Source organism: Pan paniscus, chromosome 15 (assembly GCF_029289425.2).
Source record: "Pan paniscus chromosome 15, NHGRI_mPanPan1-v2.0_pri, whole genome shotgun sequence".
NCBI classification, from domain to species: Eukaryota; Metazoa; Chordata; class Mammalia; order Primates; family Hominidae; genus Pan; species Pan paniscus.
This window is the reverse complement of record NC_073264.2, coordinates 26197939-26217746: the sequence shown is the minus strand read 5'-3', so window position 1 is coordinate 26217746 and position 19808 is coordinate 26197939. Positions and strand designations below refer to the sequence as shown.

Here is a 19808-nt window from a genome sequence, read left to right as displayed (position 1 = left end):
CAAAGAATTATCTTTATTTTCCTGACATGTGCAAAATGTGATGTTCAATAAGCAGTGGCCTCCAATTCATTAGGCATTGCAGTACGAACGTGCCTGGGACTTCGTGACTGACCTTGAAGATTTTGGTCTGGAGAGTCAACTGCAATGAAGAGTGGGTTAGACTATCCCTTTTCTCTCTGTTTTTACTACTACCCTCTGGTCTAAGCTACTGGCAGCACCTCTCTCCTGGGCTATTGCAGTAGAAGTTCCAAAAGGGTTTCCCTGCTTTCATGCCCACTCCTGCCATGACCTCTTTGACCTGCAGCAGTTGGAGAACATTTTTTAAAATGCAAGTCAGATCCTTTGACACTCCTGCTTCATGTTTACAAAGCCTTGTTCACCAGGGTCTCCATAATCTGCACTTGCTTTCGTCTCTGACTCCATGTATAGATATACCACAGTTTATCCGTTTTCCTGCTGAGGGACATTTGGGTTGTTTCCAGTGTTTGGCTATTACAAATAAATCTGTTCTGAACATTTGTATACAAGCCAACACTTGGTATCCTTAGTATTTTTAATTTCATTTTTAATAATAGGTGTATAATATCTTATTGTGGTTTTAATTTGCATCTCCCTAATGACTAGTAATGTTGAACATCCTTTTATGTGCTTATTTTCCATCCACATCTTCTTTAGTGAAGTGTTAAATCTTTTGCTTATTAATTTAGCTTTCTTTTGTTGAGTTTTGAGAGTTTCTAAATGTATATTCTTGATACAAGATTTTTGTTGTTGTTTGTGTGTGTTCAAACGGAGTCTCACTCTGTCTCCCAAGCTGGAGTGCAGTGGCATGATCTCAGCTCACTGCAACTTCTGCCTCCCCGGCTCAAGCAATCCTCCCACCTCAGCCTCCTGAGTAGCTGGAACTTTATAAGCATGTGCCACCACACCCAGCTGGTTCCTGTATTTTTTGTAGAGACAGGGTTTCACCATGTTGCCCAGGCTGGTCTCAAGCTCCTGAGCTCAAGCAATCTGCCCACCTCAGCCTCCCAAAGTACTGGGATTATAGACATGAACAACTATGCCCGGCAGATACAAGTTTATCAGATATGATTTGCAAATATGTTCTCACAGTTTGTGGCTTGTCTTTTCATTATCTTAAAGAGCACAAGTTTTCCATGAAGTCCTACTTATTAACTTTATATTTCATAAATTGTGCTTTTAGTGCTATATCTAGGAAATCTTTGCCGTAACCCAAGGTCATAATGATTTTCTTCGTTTTCTTCTAAAAGTGTTGTAATTTTAGGCCTTTACATTTAGATATATCACCCATTTCTATTTTTTTTGTGTGTGTATAGTACAAAGTATATACTTTATATATACTTTGTATATACAAACTGAAGTTCCTCTTTGTACATGTGGATATCCAGTTGTTCCAGTACCATTTGTTGAAAAGACTGTCCTTTCTCCATAGCATTGCCTTTTCACTTTTATTGAAAACAAGTTTTCCACATATGTACAGGTCTTTCCAGCCTCTCTATTCTGTTGCATTGATCTATGTGTCTGTCTTGATGCCAGTATTACATTGTCCTGATTAGTTTATTGTCTTGATCCATTTGTGCTTCTTGTGACAAAATACCTGAGACTAGGCAATTATCAACCACAGACTTTTTTTCTCACAGTCCTGGAGGTGCTGATCAAGATCAAGATCAAGACACTGGCAGTTTCAGTGTCTGCTCAGAGCCCAGTCTGTGCTTCCAAGATAGTGCCTTGATGCTGCATCCTCCAGAGAGATGAATGCTGTGTCCTCATATGGCAAAAGGGCAAAAGGGCCAAGCTAGTTCCCAGGTCCCTTTTAGAAGGCACTAAATTCATTTGTGAGGTTGGAGCTCTCATGGCCTGATCTCTTTCTCAAGGGCCCACCTCTTAATACTGTTGCAATGGGGATTAAGTTTTAACATGAATTTTGCAGAGTAACCATCAACCAACCATATTACACTTAGTTTTACAACAAGTCTTATATAATCAGATAGTGTAAGTCTTCCAACTTTTTTCCCACAGTTGTTTTCTCTCTTCTAGCCTTTTGAACTTCCATATGAGTTTTTAAATTAATGTGTCGTATTCTACAAAAAAAAAGAAAAGCCCACTGGAATTTTGATTGAGATAGCATTAAATCTTTAGATCAAATTGGGGAGAACTGACATCTTAATAATATTAAGTCTTCTGACCCATTACCATGGTATGTCTGTCCACTGGAATCTGTAGAGTATTCCTGTGGACAGACATACCATGGTTTGTTTGAGGATTATTGCCATCTTAACAACGTTAAGTCCTCCAATCCTTGAATATGAGGTATTTTTACATTTCTATAAGTCTTCAATTTCTTTCAGCAATGTTGTGTAGTTTTCAGTGTACAAGTCTTACACTTCTTGGTTAAACATATGCCTAAGCATTTTATTCTTTTCAATACTCTTGTAAATGGAATTGTCTTTGTTGCCTTATTGACTATTAGTCATGGTTCTCCAGAAACAGAACCAATAGAATGTGTGTATATACATACACACACATATACACACGCATATACACATATACATGCATGCACATATATATACACACATATGTACATATATACACACATGCACATATATATACACCCACACACATATATATAAAAGAGATTTATTTTAAGGAATTGGCTCACATGATCATGGAGACTGGGAAGTCCAAAATCTGCAAGGCAGGCTGGCAGGTTGGAGGCCCAAGAAGGAGCCAGTATTGCAGTACAAGTCCAAAGGCCTTCTACCAGCAGGATTCCTTCTTGCTTGGGGAGGTCAGTCTGTTGTTGTATTCAGATCTTCTACTGACTGGATGAGACCCACTCACATCAAGGAGGGCCATGTGCTTTACTCAAAGTCCACAGATTTAAATGTTAATCTCATCCAAAGTCACTTTCATCAAACCACCCAGAATAATGTTCGACTACATACCTGGGCACTGCAGGCCAGTCAAGTTGATATATCCACTACAACTGTGACTCCTGTTATTTTAGTGGTTTCGTTTAGTTATTTTAGAGTTTATAGCATATATCTTTAGCATACTCTACCTTCAAGTAATACACTACTTCATGTATAGTATGAGAACTGTCTAATAGTTCACTTTCATTTCTCCCATCCCAAATTTTGCTACTGTTGCTATATATTTTACTTTTTCATATTTTATAAACTCAATACTATATAATCTTCATACCACATTTGTTGTACAGGACTAGAGCATTGCTTGTCTAGGGCTAATTATTCCTCACTAATGAAGCAGGACTTTTATCTTTATTCTACTCAGTGCCCCAGGAATCTTGAGGTTTTTCCAGTCTGGATGATGGAAACAGGCACTATTCCCAGCCCTGTGTGAGCATGGAGTACTGTATCCTCTATTCATTTTGAGTGATTATTTTTTAAACCTCAGATAGTTTCCTCACAAACATATGATGGGAATCACTCAGCTGAATTGTCATAGGCAAATCTCCACAGATCTCTAGAGTTTTCTCTGTGTCTCTCTTCTCTAGTACTCTGTCTTAAGAATTTTAGCCACCTTGGTATCCCTGGGTTCTCAGCACTTGCTTCAACTCAGGGAATCTGCCAGTCTCTTCCTGGGTTATTCCTCCCTGCACCACAGCCTAGAAACTCTCTCAAAGCAGTAAACTTGTACAATTGTAGGGCTCACCTTATTCATTTCCCATCTCTCAGGGGTCACTATGCTTCATTGCTTGATATACAATGCCTTAAAAACCATTGCTTCATATATTTTGTCCATTTTTGGTTACTTCAGGCAGGAGGGTAGACATAGCACTTATCTGGATTGGATGTAGCCACAGGATTAGAATTGTTGGGTCATAAAATATGTACATGTTCAGCTTTAATAGATCTTGCCTAGAGTTTAAAAAATTAAAAATTAAAATATTTTTTAAATTACAATAAATTCAGCTAATTTTAATTTTAGAAAATTTTTATAATGTAGTTGATCTTGGTTTTAACCAGAGCATGTTGCTGGATTTTACTCCCCAATCGAACACAGTAGAGAAGGTGGCGGGTTCTTAGTGATACCATGCACTTTTTTTTAGAACTTCAGTGCTGTATCCCTTCATTTACAATGTATGATGAAAAATACTGAAGAAGGGATGGTGGTGGTGGTGAGGAGGCAGGAGAGCCAAGAGAGCAGATAATTCTGCCTTTGCTTGACTGATAGCGGTAATTATATTTGACAGCTTATGCTTGCCAAGTAATAACAGCTTTGATTTTTCCAAAAACCTAGTGATATATGTTTAGTATCTAGTCCATTTAAAAATTCTCTCTCTGTTACTCTTTCTCCTTCAAATTTGAGTCCTTTTTTTTCCCTTTGGAATGGCCTTCTCACATTAAAGGAGATCCATGTGCACATGACATCCTTCCATGGTTCTTTTCGACCTAATCTATGTTTTGAAAGAGGAAGCTCAGCAGCAGGTGCATGGTATCCAGGAGCATAGTCACAGGCCCTTCCCTCACCTGCTTCCTTAGCTGCAGAAACGCTTCCATCTCTTCTCATTGTAAAGGATTTTTTAGTTCTAAGAATGCTTTTTAGCCGCTCTTCTAGGTAAAATATGCATTGAATTTCTACCATGTATGACATTTTCCTGAAGAGAATTGCTGTTTGCCCTACACTTTTCAGTATATAATGGATAATGTTAAAGGAAAGCATAACATTAAAGAAATATCTTTTTCAAGTTTTTATTTTCAGCCTTTGAGCTTCTTGTGGAGAAACTTAATACATTCTTGAGTCAGGTGGCCGTGACTTTGAAGCCTTTGTTTTTTGATACTCTGTAAATCTCGCCTAAGAATAGATCAAAAATGATGTTTACATCTGTTTCTAGAATTGAGGAAGTAAGAACAGAATAAGACTTTGTGACTGTAGTTAACCCCTTCCATTATCTTCCTTGTCTAATACCATAGGTGGAATTGGATTTAATCCCTTTCAGAAACCATCCGTTGTCACAACTCTGGGCATTTACTGTCTTGCTCAGACCTGTTTGTTTGTTTCACAGTTATATTACAAGAAACAGACATGTTATATAAACTTTCCATATAAAATATAACTATTAGTTTGCAATAACTAATATTAACTAGGTTCTATAATTCATTGTATGTGTTCCCTTTATCCAAAATTCATGCAAATTTATTTTCTCTGCAGGTCTATGGAGAAATGTCTAAGGAAGTTAAAAAATCAAACATATTGGGAAACCTTTTGGGTTGTTGAATCTCCCTGAAATCATATTTTCAGGAAGCCTGAAACAAACAGAATTACTTAAGAGAGATGCTGCTAGAATAAGGATTGCAGGAAAAGAGATTGTTGTAAGAGGTTTTCACCCCTAAATTCCTTTCCTTCTAGTCTCATGATATTTCTGTAACTTCTTGGTTATTACCATTTTCTTTACTCTTACTTGTAGTTCTTGGGATACTCCTCTTTTCTAGTAAGAAAATGTTCAAATACCTTAAAACTGGCTGAATTTTGAAACTAAACAATTGAACCTGAAGTAAGTTCAGGGTTTCTTGTGAGCACAGGAACTGTTCTTCCTTTTGTTGAGGAGCCATCAAAGGCATCAAAGAAGCAGCCACCTGACTCAAGAATGTATCAAACTATCCACAAGAAGCTCAAAGGCCAAAAATAAAAACTTAAAGAAAACATTCATTCCCTCATGGATTTATACATGCCTACCTCAGTTAGCACTCTGTATCCATTATAATAAAACCATATCGTGGTCCTAGTCTGGGGAGGGCAGTGGGGAACTCAAGCCTTCCAGGGGTTAAGGTTCCTGATTTTAAGGTTAAAATATAGTAGTCCAGGACTACCTGTCATTTACTTGAAAAAGAGAGTATCCTTTCAAAATAAAAATCTACATATTTTTACATTTGATAAAATTATCAACAGAATAAAGAAGGTTTAAAATTAAAAGGGACTAGATTTTAAAAGTACTAACTAGATCGATCTCATGTGGGCCTGTGGCATTAAAATTGCACATCCCAAAAGTAATGCCGCTTCCTCGTTGGCATATGGAAGCATTAAAACCAGCTAGTACCGCCTGCAAAGTTGGTGTAGGGCAGGCACTTGCTCTATTATTTGCATAGTTGCTAACTACTCTGGACGTAGTGCTGTGCCTTCATATTAAAGCAGCCTTCCCATAGAATTTTTTAGCAAGATGTTTTTAATTTTTCTCCTTCTACTGAAAGACTTACCCAAACTGCTTTACAAAGCAAGACATTTTCATAAAGTAGTTCCTTTTTGGCATCCCTTTTGGAGAAATTTCCTAGAGTTTCCATTATCTCTTCTTCTTCCACTTTTGGAGATGAGAATGTGGTATATAGTTGGATACCTAGGAACTAGTGATACTAAGGAACTAGTGATTCAAAATCAGGAAACTTTTGTCTGGAAAACTTTTTCCTTTGTGATTATCTTTTCAGTAGACTGAGGAAATCTGCTTCCCAAAGCCCTATGCACTGATTTTATTGTTTCCTTCCACCTTTGGGGTTAATGGAGCAGGGACTATTTAAGGGCATCCTACATTTTTCCCCAGTGGCTTGGTGCACATGACTGAAGTACCACCGTTTTTGTTGTTGCTGTTCTTTTGAGAAAAAGAGAAGAAAAGAAACAGACCTTCCTTAAAACATACAGGTTTAGGTCGGGCATGGTGGCTCACACCTGTAATCCTAACACTCAGGGAGGACAAGGTGGGAGGATCACTGGAGCCCAGAAGTTTGAGACCAGCCTGGATAACATAGACCCCCATCTCTACAAAAAATTTAAAACTTAGCTGGGTGTAGTGGCACACATGTGTTGTAGTCCCAGCTAGTTGGGAGGCTGATGAGGGAGGATCGCTTGAGCCCAGGAGATTGAGGCTGCACTGAGTCATGACTGCAACTGCTGCGCTCCAGCAGAGGCAACAGAGTGAGACCTGTCTTGAAAGCAAAACAGAACAAAAAACGCGCAGATTTAAGTATCCCATGTCAGACCCCTTTGGGTCCTATTGGGAATCTGGCCAGAGAGCCAGATTCTAAGATGGGAAGGAAGAAACAGAAGGAGGAGAAGGGGAGGGCCCCAGAGACAAACTTGACCATTTCATAAGTTGGTCTGGTTTGCAACTCTGGGTTACATAGCCTGCAGGGTCTAAACATTTACTGTGTCCCCAAATTATAACACACTAAGAAATAGTGTGAGAAGCAAAAGATCAATCCTGTGTGGAGAGCACCATGCTCCATTTCCCACTAACTATAGCAGAGAGGATGTTTCCCTGTTCTGAAAGCATTTAAGGTAACAACCTAGATATTTTTGCTTTTATGCTTTATAAACATTCAGCCATCTTGGCTGATAGAATTGCTGGCGCAGCAGCCTCAGACCTGATATTTGCTTCTCATGGATATTGCGAAATCCACCCAGAATTATCATACATTAGAGCTTTGGAAGAACAGTAAGGAAACTAGCTCCAAATAATTATTTCTCACCTTGGCCACGTAGCCTGTTCTGTCACCACAGCAGCACCAAGAAGCCACACTCAGTTACTTCCTGAACCCTCATTTCAGAAGCTTGCTTTCTTCTTTTCCCTTAGTCACCTCTGGCACAGTCACACAGCAGCCCTGATAATATTCTATGTGAATACTGCCTCTTTTTTTGCCTCCAGATTATTTATTTTTCATCAGCACTCTTGTTGAAATCAAAATGTCTGGTGGTTAGACTCCAGCAGAGCAGAGAGCTGAGGCATACCACAAAACACGGACCTTCACTTAACTGTAAGGTCAAAATAGGGCTGCACATGATGAAAGTGTAAGGCATCTTAGGTATGTAGGTGTGGTAAATTCTGCTTTTTAGCCACCCTGAACATCAAACTATAGCTATTTAGTGCAGTTTGTTTTCCTTTTGCCCTCTTTATTTCTTTCGTTTTTTGAGAAATGGCCACATAAAGTTTTGAAGTAATTCAAGTTTGATGTGTATAGTAAATGTATAAAAATGTGTAAAAAGATGTTATTCAGCTATCTCAAATATGAGATAGTTGAGGATGTAGAGGTGGTATATACTGATTGTTTCCTTTAAAATCATATTTTAAGGATATTTATTTTATTTTTAGCCACCCTAAACATCAAAACTATAGCTATTGGGGGTGCAATCTGTTCTTCTTTTACCACTTTTCTTCTTTCCTTTCTTTTTTATTTTTTTGAGAAATGGCCACATAAAGTTATAAAGTAATTCAAGTTCAATGTGTATAGTAAATGTAGAAAAATGTGTAAAAAGATGTTATTCAGCTATCTCAAATATGAGATAGTTGAGGATGTACAGATGGTATATACTGATTGTCTCCTTTAAAATAATATTTTAAGGCTATTTATTTTAAATAGATAATTTGTCTCCTAGGCCAAACTGGTTTTCCTTTTTGGAATAGTTGAGGGATTATGCTGTGAATAATGAGAGTGTAGGTGTAACAGTGTGGCTTTTTGGAAAAAGTGGTCTTTCAGCCACTGGACCTTGAAACAGAGGATCTGCCTCTGAATCTTGGCGGTATATGAGCTCTTCTCCCATTTCACATAACATGCAAGTGACTTGTCTTTCTGTCTTTCTTCATTGGTCTTTGTTCCCTCTTCTACCAGTTCTACTTTCCTGACTTGTTGCAAGACCAATTTGTTATGACATGGTCTTTGTTATTGGCTGGCTTATTGGTTTTTAATTAAATAGAATTCTCTGATTGGGCACAGGCAAGGTCAGTGGTCTCCACCCTTTGAGTATGGCAAGTTTTTGAATTATGTTTGTATAAAATGTCTCATGGAGGGGCCATTTTTAAAAAGAGCTCTTTAGACCATTAGTTCATGAGACAGAGATGTTACTCCACTGGTGTAGTGATGGCAGTGATATTTTGGATATTCTGGACATAATAGTTTGTGTCACTGCTTCTTAACCAAAGCTGAAAGGTAGTAGCAAGTCTACATGAAAGCCAAAGAAGAGGCATGAAGCCATGAAAACCATGTTGTTTTTTCAGAGCTAATAGCAAAGTGGCCTGAATTGGGTTGCCCCCATGCTTCTGCCTGCCTCTGATACCAGTGCAGGAAGCTGGAGAATCGGCTGCTTCAGAGTGGTCTGCAGTATTACCTGGGAGTCATACCCACCCTATTCCTTTAAATGCCTCTGTGTTGGTCTCTTCCTTGTGAATGTTGAAGGCATAACGGAAATCCCCTGACCTTTAAAGTTATTCAAAATAATGACTTTGGGAGTCTTTAGCATGCAGCTCTATGATATTACTGATCCAGATAATTTGGTTGCATTTTCCAGGGTGTGCTGTCAATTAGCTTTCCTTTGGAAAGAGAAGGTAAATCACTGTTTTTCACTAGACATCTGGATTTTGTGTGACTGGCGTATTTTTTATCAGCTACTGACTCCCAAAACAACAAAACAATGAAATAGTTAAAACATGCTTTCCTCAAGTATGTACTCAAAAAGTCTGGCAATGGTGTGTGTGTGTGCAAGTGTTTTGATTTCAGAAGGGGAGAGTCGTAATTTAACTCTATACGATGTGTATATAATAATATAATTTTAAGACACCTGCTTCAAAATAGAAACTAGGATGCTGGAGATAATAACAATAAACAAGAATTAAACCAACCGGGCTCAGTGCCCAGGAAAACTAGCCAGACTCCAAGAACTGGGCAAGGAATAAACTAATAGGGGAGAAAAGGCAGGAATGGATAGAGTCGCAACTGCCTCCATTAAAAATGACTGCTCTGCAGTGTGATCACTGTGGAGGAATTCCATGGGGTCATTTGTCATAATAGTTGGGGTTCCTGCATGCCTCATTTCAATGACAAACTTTCAATGGAACTTACCTTCCTTAGATGTGAATCTTAAAACATGCCCGCAATATACAGTGATCTTGAGTTGTGTTTAAGCTTTTAAAATGCTGTAAATTACTTGGAAGCAAATGGACCAGAAGTAAAAATAGGAGCTCATAACAACTTTAAAGTTAGAAAGAAAGCCTTCATGTTTCCCAGGCTTAAATGTTGTATGATTTACCTAAACACAGGAGGAAATTCTCTTTGTGCATTTAGGGGGGTGTGTCTAATACAGGAACCCATGTTTTCCTGTTATTGAAAAGCCTTTTTTAATCTTTTAAGCACATTTTAAGACCTGCCTGTATTCCAGGTGTATTGTTTTCTTTAACATTAAAACATAAGAGCAGGTCACAGCCATCAGAGAAACCTATTAGGTCTCCCATTTGTGTCATAGGAGACACAAAAAATAAATGAATCGAATTAAATGGATAGACAGAGTCCTGGGCAGACTGGTAATACTGCCTGAATTCAATTAGAGGGAATGGTTGTTCCTATTTGTGAATAGAAGACTATAAAATTTCATCTGATTGTGGGTGTTAAGGGGATGATGACTTCTTAATCATAAAAGTAAATGCAATTGGTATGAAATATTCAGAAGTTTTTAGCAAATATAACTGAAATAATGGGTGATAAACCAAAACATTATTTGAACTTAAAAACAAATCTTCACTAAATTTTGGTTGGAAGCAGAGAGAGTAGATAGTACTCAGGCCATAAAGGTGGTTTTCAGTGCTGGGAAAGTAGGGTTCTCACTAGATCTAAGGACAGTGGCCACCTTTCCTTTGTCTCTGCTCTCCTGCTTTAATGGCCCCCGACAATGAAACTGCAATAAGCTATGGAATGCGTGAACTGTAGAGTCTCCCTGCTCACCAACTGTGATTGGAGTAGGTGCTTTCTGTACTTCATCCCTTCAGAATTCTTTTTGCCATCTGTTGAGCATCTGCATAGTTATTCGAAAGTGTGGAATCTGTGGGGTGATTTGAAACAAAGAATATGCCACAGATGCATAGTCTTCAGCAAGTCAATAATTAGGATCATCTTCAATATAGCCAATAATGATTTCTACTTTCTGTAGTTCCTTTCTATTTAATTTGCTAATTCCTATAGCCAGGGTTCAGGAGAAGCTTTTAGGAAATCCCTTTAAAGACAATTAATTACTTCCTACCCTTGAGTCTCCATGTCACAAAGTAGGCAGATATAGAAATATTCAGAGTGCCTCTCCTGGTGCCTGATGCTTGGCTTCAGTCTGAGAGGTGATGCTGTCCATCTTTAGCACAGAAAGGCTTAGGGGAAGAACTCACTGAGGCTGAGAGAAGAAATTGTCCTTTTCCTACAGGTGTGGAGGTGTGCCCAGAACACCAGATTCAATCATAATTAGATGCAAACTAGATACAAACTGAACAATATTAGAGAGCCAAATAGTTTGGGGATTTTTTGAGTTAGGTATTACTCCTCATCACTGAAGCCTAAGATGTTTACACTGGACTATAAAACTAGAAATATACCTTGCAGTTCTCTAGGGGAGCCAATTACCTTCATTTCCTTTAAAATTCAGCCTTTCCCAGTGAACCTTACCTGATGCCTGTCAGTACTATATGCTTCTTTTCCTGCAAGCTGTAATTGTGCACTTATAGCCTCCATTGAAGGTGCTTGGTGTTATTCACTTAAGTCATTTTCAGTTTGAATGGATAAACACATAAATGAAGCAGCCCTTACAATTATAATTATATTGTAAACTGCTTCAGAGTGGAGATTGTAACATCTATTTCCTTTACGTTCACCCCTGACCAAAGGCACACATATTTATTCATATTCCCTCCTTTCCCCCTCTGCCTTCTCTCTGTTATTGTGCATATACACAGTAGGTGTCCTGTAGAAACAGCACTGAATGTGGAAACAAACCACCAACTTGCAGGTGCACTAATCTGAGTGATCTTTTCTTGGCAGTGACAAACAAGAAACCCACACAGGCGTCCATCACAAAGGTCAAACAGTTTGAAGGCTCCACATCATTTGTTCGGAGATCACAGTGGATGCTCGAGCAGCTTCGCCAGGTTAATGGTATCGATCCTAATGGGGTGAGTGAATTGTCCAATGCTGAGCAAAGGCATTCTTTTCACAAGATGACTCTCTGATTGACCTTGGTAGTGGTAGTGGTGGTTTGAATCATTCTTAAGAAGGCTATTTCTCTATTTCAATTATGTGATTAAAACTTTCGGATACAGAGTCCTTTCTTATGGGAAATTATAAATCTTTTCATCATGTTTAATAGAGGAATCTAACAGAATGCATATTGAAAAAATGTGACCTCCGGTAACATTGATCAGCAAAGTACGAAGTTCAGAATGCAGATAATCATATCGATGGTTATCAATATGGAAAAAAAAACACATGTTTACCAAAACCTCATTTATCTCCTACTGGCACTAATGACAAGGTGTATTTACCAAAAATCAAGTAAATGAATGGTATCTTTCAGTATGCATTGTGATTCCCTTGCTTTTAATAGGAGAAACATTTTATGGCATAGTTATCTATTCAAAGTACATTCCCGTTGCTCACATGCACACCTCACAAAATGCTAATAATGAAGAATAATAAAATATAAATTGTTACTATAGACTAAAATAGCAAGAGGGAATCTTCCTACCAGAGTTTAGGGGCCAGATTAATATAGGTCATTGCTGAGAACCTAAAAGAATCCCTTTTCCAGGAAATTGGGAAGATAATACATGGTCTCAATTCTGACATTTGTCAGTGTTTAGTTAGGCTATCTCAATTTGTGTGATACTAGTTTCCTAGGAACATGTATCAATACTGTAAGATTTGGGGTTTGCTTCATAAACAGAGAAATGTAGACTCTCCATACACTTGGATAAAGATGAGCCTTATGATTGCGATCAAAGTCTTTGTTTTAGCCCTTATAAATCTTTTGACAGGAGTAATCTAGAAACAGCAGTTTTTATAGATTGAGATTAGTAGTTATTTCATTGTCTTTTCCAGGATTCGGCAGAGTTTGATTTGTTGTTTGAAAATGCTTTTGACCAGTGGGTAGCCAGCACAGCGTCAGAAAAATGCACCTTCTTCCAGATCCTCCACCATACCTGCCAGAGGTACCTCACGGACAGGAAGCCAGAGTTTATTAACTGCCAATCCAAAATTATGGGAGGTGAGTGGACATTTGTGTGACTTTGGTCATCCTGTTTCTTTAGACTCACTTTTACTTAAGAAGTTAGGAGTTCAGCAGCATAATTAAAGACAAAAACAGGAGAAGAATCAATATGCTCAGAGCTAGACAACATAAGAACCATTCCAGGGAGTTTATTGTATGGTAAATTTAGACACAAAGGTATGTTTTCACTCTTGTCCAAAAGCTGATCTTTTTTAGAATTAGCCTTCTAGTTCTTATCTGCACTTAGCTAAGATTATTTGAATGATGAGAACAAAACTGCTCCCTTATTAGAAAAACCTTTTATTTTGGTTTCTTTACTACCTTTTCTGTAATTTCATTGCAGAACACTATTTTCTGGGTTGCCTTTTTCTATTTTTTCTCAAGATGTTTTACAAATATTAATATAAAAATTCCAACAGATGCGTCCCCTTTCTTTCAAAAGCAACTCGTGTTTATTCCTTGAATGGCATACAGAGCTGAGTTAGGATGAGTACAGTAAGCCATTGTAAAGGGGTGAGTACCAGCATCGGCAACATAATGAGAAATGTTTAGAGGGTGCTTAGCACATTTCTTAGGTGGCATTTCTTTTTAGAGAATTGAAACTGTGCTAAAAATGTAAAAGCCTTGACAACTCTGTGAGTTGGGGAAGAGTGTTTATATCATTGGTCTTTTCACTGACCTGTCTCTTGGTTTTGAAAGACTGTTTTTAAAAATGCACCAGCTTTGCCTTAATCAGATGTTAAATGAAGATCACATTAAATACATCACATCTTCTCCTTGGGCTGTATATATGTTTCATATGAACATACAGCAGAATCCATTACTCTGTCCTAGCAACTGACACACATACTGTCATTTTGCCATTAGTTACTAGAAGTTGTATAGAGAAGTTATTATCCAATTCTTTGGTATTAGCCACTGAGGTATTGGCATTCCTTTTAAGTAGGAAGTTGCTTACATCATAAGAACCTTGAAAGGTCTTTCTTAGGTATTTATGCAGCTTATTTTATTATAGTTTCTCTGTTTAATCCCAGGAAAATACAAGAGGTGATGAATGGTGTATATTTTTTCAAGGGGTCACATCCTATGGTACAAAAGTGAAAATATTAGACATAGATGTTTAAAGGAAAGGGAATTTCAAACACTGACCTATTTGGAAAATATAATAAGATATAGCTCTGTATCATGTCTGCGCCACCAGTGCTCTTAAAATGACTCCTGCTTTGAAAGTCCAGCCTTAACGGACTTGGCAGAAGGTTGAAGCACACCAGGCTTAGGACTACAGAGGGCCACATTTTCACTGAATGGAAAGTTGGCCAGGAAATCCCAGATTTCCCTCATTCTTCATTAGGTGGAGTTTGCTCTGATAGCCTAGAATCACATTTGTTTCTTAATCTTCAATTCCTGCTATGAAGCATTTTTCTCATCCATGTCCATATGGTCAGTAGCTTGCATAGCTAGCATGTAAGCACAGAGTCTCTTCTCAAAATAATGTGACATTATGGATTTGAAATTTCTGTTGCTCTTGGAGAAAGACTCCCCTCAAGCATTGCACTTCTTCATGTTCCGTCCTGGGCAGTGTGGCCAGAAACAGACCAAGTGCCATAGAAACTACTGCACTTCCTCAGAATGGAAATGTGGATGGAAGCAAAAGGGCCACACACTCACTGTCCTTCCAAGGGAAACGAGCTACCTCCTTCATTCTAAGGTTAGGGATAGCTTTGCTGACTCTTCCTCTTCCTCCTTTAACAGACTGCACTAGGCAGTCCCCCTGCTCTGTTTCCCCTAAAGGTCTCATTTCTTCTCTAGGAACAGGCTTTTTCTTTCCTTCATTCAATTACAGTTCATTATCCAATCATACAATAAATGAGAACTAAGAACCTACTACATGCTAGTCACTGTGCTACGTATTGGATATAGAGAATAATTCTATATTTGGTTCCTTTATAGACCCTAATTGCCACTACTCAAATCCCAGACTGATAGATCTCTAATTTGTTCTTCCTTTGCCTTCCTGAATATCCTCAGACCTTCCCACACAGCCCCACCACACTGCTTCTGTCCATCATTGAGCCAGCCCTTCAGCTTTCTTTCATTGCCTTGTGAACCCCAAATTATGCAGAGTTGAGATGGGAACACATATGTCCAGTGTTAAATTGTTGGTATGTGTATTTAGGCAAGCCGAATATTGGTTTCCTGTAGTAAGAAAAAATTAGAATAAGTTAATAAAACCAAATGCCAGAATTGCCTTTGCCCTGTGTAACTGTAGGTGTGTCTCTCAGCTGCTCTAGACTTCAGTTTTCCCAGGTGTCACATGTAGAGGTTAGACTAGATGCTATATAAAATCTCTTTCAGTTCCATCACTTTGAAAGTCTGTAATTCCTAAATTATAGTTTTATTGTGTAGGTTAATTGCTTCTTATCTAAAGAATCAAAGATTTAGTGCAATTAAATATTGACAAGTCCTGGATTACTAAGGAAGGCACAAAAAGGTTTAAATTAAGCATGTAGTAATTTGTTGGCACCACATATAACCTTAATGAATGCAGCATGTCTTAAACAGTTGCTTATGCTTAATAATAGTTGTGCCAACACACCCTGATAAATTAGTATGCCGATTAGTCTTCTTTTCTGCCAGCTATCACACTTCTGAGACTTCAAAATTAGGTGCTTCTGGGGCCACTACATTCTGACCTCTTTAACTTTTGGGTATCTTCCACATCTTTAGGATATGAAATCTGTTGCCAGTTTCACAGTATCTTTTGGTCTCTTCCTATAGTATGGGCCACAAGTCCTAGATACCATTGTTTCTTATACCATGCAATAGGATAGTTTTATGATTTTAAAGAACTAATACTGGTGTTAGTATGCTGCCCAACACCAGATTCTATACATATGTTATCTAATTTAATTTTTATAGCAGACTTTGGAAATATACTTTATCAACTCCATTTTATAGAGAAGGAAACAGAATCAGAGAGATCAAATAGCTTGCCAAGTGTCATATAACTAGTAAGTAGTAAAGATAAGATGCCAGGGCAGGCCCACTCATTGGCTCCTTAAAGCCACTGTGTGGCATGCTCCAGGAAACACCATTGACATTGTCTTTGTTATGAATGGTGCCCCCTAGAGTTGTACATGAATTGCTGGGAATATTTTAGCCACTACATTCCTGGGTATTAAAAAGGGAGGTGGGAGAAAACCCGCCTTTATGGATAGTTTTAACTTTTTTCCTAATTTTGTCCCAGGAAAATATTTAAGATAATTCTTAAGCTATTTTTTTCATCCTAAGAACAATCGAGTCATCAAGCACCTTTAAAATCATCTTGCTTTTTGTTTTTTGTGTTTGTCCACCAGAACTTCAATAGAGGAAATAGATGAAAGCACTGGGAAGACAGTGCAGCCCTAGCCGCCTGCAGGGCCTCTCAGGTACTCTATGCCAACCGAAAATAATGAAAAGGGTCAGAATCTAGATTAAAGAGACTTTAAGTGCAAAGGTTGAGGACAAGCCCACCCAAGAAGCACAGATTCCTAACAATGGAAGTCAGTGTTAGAAAGCGTAGACGTGTGAGATTGCTTATGTAGACAAAGCGTGGGGAATTTTAGCAGAATTTCAGCATCTTTCTATGTAAGGCTTAATACATAGTCACAATGACCTGATTAGTTCAGATGGTCCTCCTCTTTTGAGAAAGGTACATTTAACATTCCATTGCAGTTACTGCAGATGTAACTGTCATGGGGTCCCTGTTCAGAGCACCATCTAGTCTGAGTTAGGTCAGGATACAGGTCAGGACAATAAAGAAGGCAGTTAATCTCTAACAAAGATTTGTGATTGGAAGGTAGAGGTCTGGTCTCTGGTCTCCTAGTCACTTACGGAACAAAAACAATGAGGAAGAGAGTTAAGCTATAATCTAAGAAGTAGAATTGCAAAACATGCTACATGACTCAGATCACAGCCACATCTCTCTCAAGGCTTAAAGTGTTTTGGGGGGTTCCAACAGCTTTTAAATTGTATTTATTTTCACAGCTGTATCTGGACCAACCCTGTCATTGGGAAAACTGAGGCCCAGCAATTTTGAATGACTTTGTCAAGGCCAGGGACTGTGCAACAACCTACAGAGATTGAAGGCAGAGGTGGGGAGCCAGGTCTGGCTGCTGAAATGTGACATGACCGCATGAGTGACAGGGGTCCCTGAAAGTACAGTCTTTAGTTCATATGGTTTGGATTTACTTCTTCTGAAATGGTAGCTTTTATTTTCTCTGTGTTTATTGTAAACAGAAATGATGTTATACTGTTATACGTGTGATGACACATTTGTACTTCAAAGGTGCCTCAAAGGAGTTAATAACGTGTTATTAGACTCCACAGGAGGGACTTGCTTTCAGCTAATTCATTTCAAACAGATGTTGAGAATGATGGTTCTATCGCAAGGACAAAAAACCAAACACCGCATGTTCTCACTCATAGGTGGGAATTGAACAATGAGAACACATGGACACAGGAAGGGGAACATCACACACCAGGGCCTGTTGTGGGGTTGGGGGAGAGGGGAGGGATAGCATTAGGAGATATACATAATGCTAAATGACGAGTTAGTGGGTGCAGCACACCAACATGGCACATGTATACATGTGTAACTAACCTGCACATTGTGCACATGTACCCTAAAACTTAAAGTATAATAATAATAAAAAAAAGAGAGACGTGGTCTGCCCCAAATAGATTGTCAGTATAGATAATGGGTATGCCATGTTAGGTCAAGGTCCCAAGGAAGACTTTGTTACTTTACTTACATCAGTATTCTTTAAATGTGAGCAAATCCCACATGGCTCCCACATTGCTATTTCATTTGTGTTGACCAATTTATAATGATTACTGTTGGCCTAGTATTCATATGCCTAATACTGTGAACTGTAGAAATCTTTGGTGATACTGGCAATTTCTATATTAGAACCACAAAGTAGGTTCTTTGCAAACCCATTTTCTTTTTCATTAAGAGGTATAAATTATTTGCAAGAAAAAATAATTTATTCTTCAAGATAAGCATAAACTGAAGCATATCCAAGCCTTTTTCTTGAACTCTGAGCCCGAATACCCTAGCTAACTCATTCAGTTCCCTCTTAACTATTTCACCTGTTGTATGTCATCCTTCAGTGATCCCACAATTATTTACTCAGCGCTATGTAAATGTGCTAAACTAGCTGTGGAGATCCAACCACACAGTAGGCACCTTCACCAGCTTCACTTACTTTCTGGACATATCAGATGTAAATAGACGTGAAACATTGCCATGACAGTAAGGGGATGGCTGAGCTGGAGGTTAAAGGATGGTTAGCAGTTGCCAGACAGACAAAGGCAAGATGAAATTAGCTCTCTCTTATTGCAACAGTTAATCCAGACAATTTTATTTCAATGTTAGCTGTATTCAGAATTTGAATGTGGCAGATTGTTTTTTCACAAAGCAGGCTATTTTGAAGTGCCATATATTTTCATCATCATCAAAGGGTATTTCTTAAGCATTACGCTTCTATGGACAGCCCTTCAGATGATAGTATAAAGCCCAGACTTCAGAGCTCTATTAGAATTCTAGGGACACAGATGTCTCTGATGTCACCTTCATACCAGGCTGGCCCTCACTTGCCCCTGCTGATTGGTATGCTAAAGGAAACCCAATGGCTTTACTCTGGATTCCCCCAGGATAGGATAGAATCTCAGGATTCAATCAAACTGTGACTTTGTTTGTTCTTTTCTTCCAAACAATACAAAGTCATCCCTAGGTGAGGTGTGCAACTATTTCACCTTGTGTGTGTCCCAGGCATGGAAAAAAAAAAGTGATTGGTGTGGTCATTCTTAATCCCAATACATTAATATAGTACTTTAAAGGAATCTATAACATTTGCCATGATTTTTATGTTATTTTTCCTTCTGTTTTAACTCTGTCAATGAATAAAGACTTTGGAGTGTGAACCTCACACTCCTATGCGTGCTGCAACCAGGGGTGCATTAGAATGAATTGTTTATTTCTCAAGAATAAAGTCATGTATAATTTTTCCCCTAGGGATCAAACTTCAATATCCTTGGGAGATGCACACACACATATTAGAGATTATAATTCACAGAGATAAGTTGTATTAACACCACCATATGGTTGCTTTTTGATGCCTGAATGTAGACACAGAACAGCAGAGGAGGCCAGGCTTCTTAGCTGATTCACTGTTGTGACAGTGCAGTGAAATGTTTCTTATAGTTCTTTAAATCAACAGGAATCCATGGCATAGTTCCTCCAGTGACTATTTTTGTTGCCCTTGGGAAAATAATAAACTTCAGTTTCCTCCACCAAGTACAGATGAGGAAAATGATTCATGAGGAACTAGCCCAAGATCCCACAGCCATTAAGAGATACAGCTGATGTTTCAGTCAAGACCTGCTACTTAGTCCTCATCTATTAAATGGAGACCGTGACTTCCAAGTTCCCTTAATAAGCACAAGTCTTCTTTTCCTTATATCAATTCAGCTAAGCAAAAGGGGGGATGACACCAATTTAACAAGATCTTTGTGTGAATTCAGTTGAAAATTATGTTTGAAAGTTCTCCGTAAATTATGTTACATAATTATATTAATCATGTACACACACAGACTTAGCCACTCTTCCATCACTCCATCCTCCTCATTGCAGCCAATATATCTTTTCCTAGACAGCATGATATTTCATTTAAGACTTGTCTTAAATGAAAGTTCTTTCAGAGAGAGAAGGAAACTAAGACTAA

General features: G+C 38.3%; 1 protein-coding gene across 4 annotated transcripts in view; it reads left to right on the top strand.

The window, feature by feature from the left end:
* The window catches only part of STXBP6 (syntaxin binding protein 6), a 240928-nt gene that overhangs the window by 180107 nt on the left and 41013 nt on the right, over nt 1–19808 (top strand). For all 4 annotated transcript variants that reach the window (XM_008961288.5, XM_055097413.2, XM_008961292.4 and 1 more), the window contains 2 exons: nt 11817–11947; nt 12873–13038. In XM_008961288.5, coding sequence (XP_008959536.1) covers nt 11817–11947; nt 12873–13038 — 297 coding nt within the window. The remainder of the gene's footprint in view (nt 1–11816; nt 11948–12872; nt 13039–19808) is intronic.